The 9,019-nt window shown below is 46.0% G+C and overlaps 1 protein-coding gene across 1 annotated transcript in view; it reads right to left on the reverse strand.

Annotated features, from left to right (window-relative positions):
* The window catches only part of Chchd3 (coiled-coil-helix-coiled-coil-helix domain containing 3), a 268,002-nt gene extending 259,386 nt beyond the window's left edge, over positions 1-8,616 (reverse strand). The window contains exon 1 of the mRNA XM_050148075.1: positions 8,373-8,616. Within this exon, the coding sequence (XP_050004032.1) occupies positions 8,373-8,453 (81 nt within the window). The 5' untranslated portion in view covers positions 8,454-8,616. The remainder of the gene's footprint in view (positions 1-8,372) is intronic.
* Between the last annotated feature and the right edge of the window lie 403 nt (positions 8,617-9,019).

Raw genomic sequence — 9,019 nt, forward strand, 5'->3', positions numbered from 1 at the left:
TGCTTTCCTCATCTAAGCCTTAACAACTAACAAGCCTGGGTGCTAACTACTGGCATTATCTCTATTAGATAAGTAAGTGAGCAAGAAAATGACTGCCAGCAGATACCAGCTCCCAGATCACACAGTCTCACAGCAGTGAAGCTGGGTTCCAACTCAAGTCCAACTCTCAAGGTCAAAATCAAATGCCCCACTTCAGTACCACACTCAACATCTGCTAACACGTGGAAGCAAAGCAGAGGTCAACCAGGACCCTTGTTCGGGTCAATGAGGAGCTTCTGGCTAGAGGGACAGAGTAATGCCCTCCATAGAGGTCCTTCTAACTTCCACTTCCTCTGCTCATCATTGCCTGGCCTTGACTCTCAGTGCAACTACAAAAGCATTCTGGTAAAAGGCACCAGCGGTAATCCTTTACACTCTACCTATATAAACTAGTATATATCCCTAAAGCACCTACCCATACAGCTTCCCTCTGCACCTAGCCCCACCCCGTTGTCACTGTACTCCTAGGAGTCCAGAGCCTTTCTAACCTCTTGCCCACCACTTTTCGGGGGCTCTAGCTGTCGAAGTCTCAGGCTCTCCCAGGCAGGGCCCGGACTCTTCTTTGCCCTCACTCTCTGTCTTTCCGTGTGCTCTTGGTAGTCTCAGTCAATCTCTTGACGTTTCCTGCCTCAGTATCCCTAGTGCAGGGCTGACAGACATATTTGCCACCACATTCAGCCAAGCCTTCCTTAACTGCTGCTGCTGAATTCATGAACTCTAAACTCCAGGATTCGACACACTTAGCTACTTACTAAACAGCTGCCCTCAGACAGACTGAAATACCTCATACCCAGCATACCCAAAACGGAAGCTGTGCTTTCTTCCTCCCATTTCCTTTTACCGAGTTAACGCCACCCCTCCATCCAGAATCCCAAGGCAGAAAAGGGGCTGTCTTTAACACTTACCTCAACTTGTTTTCTTACCCAGGGCTTCCTGAAGCCTAAAATACCAACTGAACTGTTATCCTGTCTTCCCTCATCTTACTTCTCATTGGCTGGTAGTTAATTCTCCAACCTTAACTTCCAGTTCCTCCCTTTACACTCCACACCCAAAGGTTCCCCACCCATAGATGGCTGTTGTTATCTCTGCCACCATTGCCTCCTTCCCACTCGATCCCTTAAGATAAGGTCAATATCCAAAAGCAATCACTCACCAAAGTAATTCTGCATTCAATTCCAACAGTGTCTGCCCAGCAGAGCTATTGGGTCCCTGCGCCCACTACATCTAATACAAGCATTCCAGTGAAGAGTACTTCCCCTTTGTGTTGAAACTCTGCCATTCCATGACACTGAGCTCCTATATATCACTGAGGCATTCATCCTACAAATATTCCATACGCCAAGTCCTAAATCAAGGCCCTCGAGAGACTGGACATCTGATCTGCCTCAGGGCCCAAGTTAAAGCAGAAGTGAGACAGGAAAGGAAAAGCAGCTCAAGAATTGTGCTCTTTAGAGAAAAAGCCATGACTCCTCTCTTAGAGGACCAGTCACACCACGAAAGCAGTGTACCCAGAGGCTTGGAGTCCTGAGACACTAGGGCCAGAGGCATCTTTTCTTGTTGCTTTCTTTGTTTTGTGATTCTAGGGGCTGAGTCCTGGGCCTCCAGCCCTACCGACCTCAGACCTACATCCCCAACAGCCCTTGCTACATATGGTTTTCCTTTTTTGTCTGTTTGTTTTCTTTTGTTTTTTGAGACAGGGTCTAAAGTAGTCCAGGTGAGCTTCAAACTCACTATGTAGCTCAGAATGATCTTCAACCCCGGATCCATCTGCCTTCACTTCCACTGTACTGGAAGACAGGCAGGAGCCCAGAGTCTGGATAAACCTGAACTGTATCTACGAAGTTGAAAAGCTTTGTTCACACCAACCCCAATCCTCTCCATCCCCGGGTCCAGGAGCACTGAGCCCAGCAGTGGCTGCCCCAGTCTCCATCCCATGCTCTTTCAGCAGTGTACCCCACCAATCTCCCACATAGGATAAAGGCATTCCCTCTCACTAGAGAAAACGGGCCTTTGTTTCTGAAGCCCATAGCTACTTTAAATGATATGTATTATATAAGTGACATATATTACATTATATGATATATAATTCATACATACCATATATTTCACAACAATGTATTAATGTTACAATATATTCTATATAACTCTATATGGCTGGGGCCAGAGCTCAACAGCAGAAAACTTGCCTAGCATACACAAAGCCCTAGGCTTGATTCTCACAAACTAAAAATAAAAAATTAAAAATTAATCACTACATATTATATATTATCATCACCAAATATTACGAAGTTGATATACCATAGTACACATACAATATATATTATAAAGCCAGTATATAAAGCTCATCAGTTTAAGTAATTTATACGTGCAGTAACTTTTACATTCTAATTTACATTTCTATATTTCAATCCAAAATCAAAGAACTGCAACATTAAAATCACATGCAACTATAACTGGTCAGACATGTTAGCTAAAACACATGTCAGCTATAAACACTGACGTGTACTTTCTAAATACTCCATCTCTTCCCTTCAAAATGTATACTAACAACTTTCTACAGCAACTGTAAACGTCCTTTTAATCCCTAAACGTCACCCTTCAAACAGAAAAGGCTGGCTCAGAACAATATAAGAGGCTAGCCACCTCACTTCCTCTATCTGAGAGGTCGAAGTCTCAGTTACTGGGCTATAAGGGGGTTGTAGCATATACACTATAACTATCTGCTAGAGTGGTTATTCATGCAGCGATAGCAACAGAATCTGTCTCTTCTAGTTTATCCTCACCACCTGGCCAACATGGAGCTCCTCTCCACGTGTGGCTGAGGATGAGGCTGGAGTTCTTACCAGCAGCTGTCTGGGTCCTAGGAGTGTGTAAGGTGTTGGGTTTTCTTCCCTATGCTTTTGGGGCATAGAAGTAGAATATGTCTTTCAAGTCAGTAAAAGTACTTGTTTTTTTTTTTTTTTTTAAAGATTCATTTATTTATTATGTATACAGTGTTCTTTATGCTTGCTGGTCAGAAGAGGGCACCAGATCTCACTACAGATGGCTGTGAGCCACCATGTGGTTGCTGGGAATTGAACTCAGGACCTCTGGAAGAGCAGGCAGTGCTCTTAACCTCTGAGCCATCTCTCCAGCCCAGTAAAAGTATTTGTTAGCCTTTTGTTGCTTTTGTGGTTTCTCTGATGTCTCCATATTGCTACTCAACGTCATTCTAACGCCAACCAAAACATTTCTCAAAGTAGGTTCCAGTCACACGTAGACAAACATATGTAAATGTCACCCAAAGACTCCATGGTAAGCATATTGCAGGCCCGCTGGTTCGGAGTCGCCCTGCACCTGTTCCTCCCCAGCTGAATTCTTGGCCTTTGAGGTGCACCGGTAGGAACGGCAGCCCAAGAACTGCGGTTGTTCTCCTGACTTGAGCACTATTACCTGTCCCCAGCTAGCTGGATACGGCAACTCCAGTCTGAGGAAAGCTCAGATCTCACCTGATCTCCTCTGAGAACTGGCAGGCACTCAGGAGGCAGCAGACAAGTTAAACTATACAGGTCAAGGTCATACACACACACACAGCCCATAGCTGTAGAACAGCTCAGCTCTTCTGTAAGGAAGGCTGGGCAGAGGTGGGGGTCAAAGACACCACATAAGCTTCAGGAAGAGCTGGACAAGCAGCCTAAGAGGAAACTCCCCAGAAACACGTCTGTCCTTAAAGAGGACATTCCATTACAAGAGCCTTCCCCACTTGCTGACCTTTATCGGCTCCACCTGTCTTCTGGCTGCCTTTGGATCTCCATCCAAACACCAAACGTGTAGTAAACCCCTCACACACATAGTCATACTACAAATTACACCCAGAGGCCTCTGAACTTTGGAGTCCATGGACTAATTCAATGTACACGAACTCTGTGTTCACTGTATTGTTAGGGCAGAGCCCATACCTCACAGAGCTCACAGTGGCCCGTATGGCAAAAGAACCACAAGTAAGGGTGATCTAACAAGCAGGCCTGCTGACAGAAGCAGGCGGCCTTACCTACCTACCCTATTCAGACACTTGAGCAGGCAGAACCCAACCACTGTCTGCCTCACACCAGAGGCTCCACGGGGCATGGTGAGTATCATCTAGTCATCCCACTTACCTCTTCCCACTCAGTTTGGTCTTACCCAAAATTTGCACAAACATACCCCCCACCAATCCAGAGCTCAGCATGTTTTCAGATCCAAGAGGCTGAATAAGAGAACAAAGCTAAAGTCTTCTGCTCTCAGAGGGGGACACTCAAGTTATCTTTGAGATGGTAAAGGCCTGAGCCATACGACACAGAACAGTTCACAACTGAAGCTCCTTTCTTCGGCTGTTTCTTATCAAATTGCCTTAAAGAAAACAGAGCAAATTTCTCTCTTGGTTTTCCCTCCAGGTAAGAACAGATCACTTTCTGAGCACTGCTTCCCCCACAACCTTTTGATGGTACAGACACCAAATTGTCAATTCTCTCATACTGTTAGAAAACGAGGTGGCAGGGAACACAGACTCATTTCTGTAAACCATGTGATTTTCTGTTCATATGTAGCTCATTACTTGTGTTCTGCATCCTAGAAAGCTTAAGATGGCCCAAGACATTCACAGAACCTAAAGCTGGAACTAAATTACTCACAGTCCCTATGACTAACCAAATAAATGCGCAATCCTGCCAACACGCTCGCTGCTGAGCCCTCTCCAGCACCCCTCATTTAGAATCCCCTCATTCAGGGGCTCTCAGCTGCCAACACCTCCCAAAGCGCATGGTGTTTCAGAGGAACGCACGGGGCTGACTGGCTCCTACGGATGTCGGCTCCAGCTTCAAGGCCAGCTGCAGAGACTCGTCACGCCAGGAAGCACGATGAGTGTGACTTTGAAAATGATGCTCACTGAAGTTGACATTTGCTCTGGAAGAGTTCACTCACAGCCCGGATGCTTCAGATAAATTCGTGAAAGACCGGTCCTGAACACACTTTCTAAGCAGGCACAGCAGGTGCGCACAAAAATCCTACTAAGCACATGTGAGTAATAAAAACGCTTATTTTTCTATCATGAGAAAATGTATTTGAGACAGAGGTACAAGGCAAGAGAGTAATCCTTCATCCAGGCCATAGGAGTAGCTTCATATGCAAAATCACAACCAGGTGTAAGAATAGAGGCTATTTTACAGAGGGCAGAAAAGTACTAGCAACTTCTCAGAATAAAGGAAAGAGCAGGGCCATATATAAAAGACATGAAAAGTAGCAACTGTCAGCAAGAGACTAGAAACTTGGCATTGTAAGCAGGTCCTTTAAGGGCATGCTATAAGCACCTCAGGAAAAAAATAAATAAATAGACTTATCATCTATTAATAAACTCAACCTACTTCGTGAGTTTTCTGCTGCTCACTAAATGCTACTCTCTATATTAGGATAACTGAAGATGAAATTACTATCCTCGTCAGTGGAACACAACACAAACTAGTTTCCCAGGAGAGAGTACAGAATTATTAGCATACTTATTTTTCTTAACTGATGATCCTAAACATTATAAAATGGATCAAAATTTGAAAACCTTTCTTCAATCAAGTTGCATTAACCTATGAAATCCAAAACTGGAATTTGGGCCTCATCTGTTCATATTTTTTATTTGTTTATTATTTGTTTTGTTTTTCAAGACACGGTTTCTCTGTGTAACAGCCCTGGAACTAGCTCTTGTAGACCAGGCTGGCCTCAAACTCACAGAGATCTGCCTGCCTCTGTCTCCCGAGTGCTGGGATTGAAGGCATGTGCCACCACCGCCAGGCATCTGTCCATGTTTTAACAACTGCCTAAAGACAAAGCCTTGCTCACATAAGAATGCTGCTCTCATGCCTGGAAAGCAAACAAGATGACTGGTGAAAGCCAAGAAAAACAGCAAGAGCAGCTAAGAGAGATTTACAAGCCTCAATCAGGAATGGACCCTCTCAAGACCCTCTCTCCGGCCTGTAGGTCTCTCTCTCATGGGGCACGGCATGCCCTCTGGTTTAGTTCCGCTGTGGTCTCCTGCAGAACTCCAAGCAGGCACTCTAAGTGCAAACACTGACAAAGCACAGGGCTAGGAACACACGTGCCACACTCTCACTAACATGCAGTTCCACTGAAACACCAGATAGGGAGACGCGATCATAGGTGACTTGCCCATGCCGTCGTAAGCTACGCTAACCTCAGAGCAAAGACCTGAAGCCAGGTTTGTTTGATCCCAATGCACTGCCAAGGAACTCTAGAATTTTAAATGTGAAAGGAACCCCATCATAATGACCGCTCTTTATTTATAAATCTACAAAGCAGGCTGGGAATACAGCTCAATGGTAGAGCGTTTGTTTAGCCACATGTGAGGACCTAAGTTCAATTCCCAGAGCCACGAAATAGTAACACTACTACTGCTAATAGTAACCTAAAGGTCTACAATTCATCAGGAGTTTTACACACAGCATCCTCCTACCCTAACTAAAGGAAGTAATACATTTGGACTTAGGGGTAAGCTGTTCTCAGAGAAGTGACTGGTCCAGAGCCACAGACTAAGCTTGCCTGCTGAATTCCAAGTTGGCTTTCTCCTGTGCATGACCTCAAGGGATCCAGTTCAAACAGCTGGAAAAGACGGGGATAAGGGAGTGTATCTAGGTACGAGGCTCCACCAGTCTGGAGAGGAGAAAACTGAAGGAAGCCAAGGGATAGTACACACCAACCGTGAAAAAGCCAGGAAGCAAAGAAACCTGGCCAAGGGCACTTGGGAAGAGTGGGATACAAACCAAAATGGGGCTGCCATGCCTGGACTGTAACAACAGAGATAAAATGGATCTATGAGAAAGGAAGCTTGCTTCAAGTTGTATAACTGAGGGTATGGTTTTTTAAAAAAATTTACAAAAGTCCTTTAAAAACAATCTCACCACTTGAACCTAAGAACCATCCCTACTGTCGCACCTATCACTCAACATGATCTGATATTTAATCTAAATAGAGTTTGTTTTGTGTCGTTGCTGTGTCTGTACTGAAACATGAGGGCGCGCACTTATGCATTTCCTGTCCAAATCTTTTAACCTGAGATTTTCTTTTACTTTTTTTTTTCAAGTTCCACAATTCTATATTGTGGAACATTCAAAACCTAGAGACAACTTGTTATTTTTTTTTCAATCTCTGTATAAAACTCAAGTTTGCATTAATTCTTACCTTACCACAAAAAGTACCAACTAAACGCCAACACGGCAGAGAACGCTAGAACTACCATTCTAGCACTGGTTTAGGACAGTGAGAACAGCTGGCCACAGACCGAAGCCTCAGGTCCAACAGTTTGGAGTTCCTACCAGGAAAACCTTAGCAAGTTCTTTTCGACGTAACAAGTTTCAGAGGAAGAAGTTTTTAAACACTTGAAATGTTTTTAAAGTTTTATTTCCTTGTAACAAATGCCAAAAGGTATCTTACATAGTTCACAGACTAATAGTTGTGTAAAAACAGACGGAAAACATGAAATACTCTACAGCCTTCTGAAATCAGAGCACTTGGTTCCTAGGTACAAACCTACTTCCCAAACCATGATGCTCCAAAGTCAGCAGGTGCAGAGAAGAGTGTTAATGAAGTCAGTGCCCGGATACTGACACCCTAGAGAACACTCAAGTTTCAGTTCATGTATTAAGTCCACACAATGGGTATTTAGAAAGTCTCTACAACGTAGCCCTCAGAACTGACTCTCTTAGTTCTACCAACCTTGAAGAACTGCACTGACCTCTGCCCCTATCGGGCTGGGCAGACAGCAGGCCTGTAGTAACTGGGCCTGATTCAAAACTTGGGCCAAAAATCCACAGCGGAGGCGCCTGGGAAGGAGCCAGAAGCCAGAAGTTAGCCAGCAGAGCCAGTAATGACTTGGATGCATGAATGTATGCATGTGTTGGGGCAAAGGGTGATACAAGAAGAAGGGCAATGAATGGCAGAGGCAAATAAGAGTCATCCTTAAAAAGCCAATTCACCCTGAGAGATGTGCACGAGAAATCAGGATTCGGGTCCTGAACTAATCAGCGCGGTGAAGCAAGAGTTTCAATTAGGTCCTGCAACTAGTGAGCAAGGACGGATGTGGTGACCTGGCACCCCCATCTGCCACAGTACAGCGCCTGGCACACAACCAAGAACTTTCTCTGAATGGACGTTCCGAGTGTTCAAACTACGGCTTCTTCCCAGAGAGAGAGCCAGACTTCTGGCGGGACAGCACGCGAGCCGAGAGCGGAGAAAGCAGGTGCAGCGGTCCCAGGCACGTCTCGGCGTCGGGGTCCGAGTTCAGGGGCTGCCCTTCGCCCGCCCACGGCACTCACCCGGATGCCCTTCACCACGGTGATGTTCTCGTTCTCGTCAGTCTCGAAGGTGACCCGACGGGTGCTGGCGGTCCCGCCCATGGCTCCTGCCTCTGTCCCCGCAGAGTCCGCGCGTGGACCCGCGAGCACGTCAGGACCCACGCGCACAGCCGCACGTGAGGACCGGGGAATGTTTCCCTTGCCCTGCAGGAGCAAGGCCACGACCCCAAGAAGCAAGGAGAAGGCGCCGGTTCCAAAAGCCCGCCTCCTCCGGTCACGTGCCAGGAGTACGGCGTCTCGGGTTGGCCCAAGAAGCAATTTACCCGCCTCCTATCGGAAGATGCTCCAGGATTGGTGGCTCCGGACCCGGATGCTATGGCAACAGGTGGTACTTAACGTGGCTTCCGGAGCCTCTGAGAGTAGTGGGAATTGTAGTCTTCATCTGGCGTGATGGTTGCTCCAGAGCGTGCATGGAGCGTAGAGCACTCTGGGAGTTGTAGTCTTGACGAACCTGGAGGCCTCTAACTGGTCTGCTTTCAAGGAGGTTTGGTCACCCATCCAACGTATTTTGCAATTTACTCTAGAAACTTACGTCAGTTAAGTTAGGCAGTGGCTGTCCAGACAACTCAAAGCTAGATGTGAGAGATACACTCCCCTAAGCAAGCAAT

This window comes from Alexandromys fortis, unplaced genomic scaffold (genome assembly GCF_014885135.2).
Source record: "Alexandromys fortis isolate MF-2015 unplaced genomic scaffold, M_Fortis_MF-2015_v1.1 scaffold_57, whole genome shotgun sequence".
Taxonomy (NCBI): domain Eukaryota; kingdom Metazoa; phylum Chordata; class Mammalia; order Rodentia; family Cricetidae; genus Alexandromys; species Alexandromys fortis.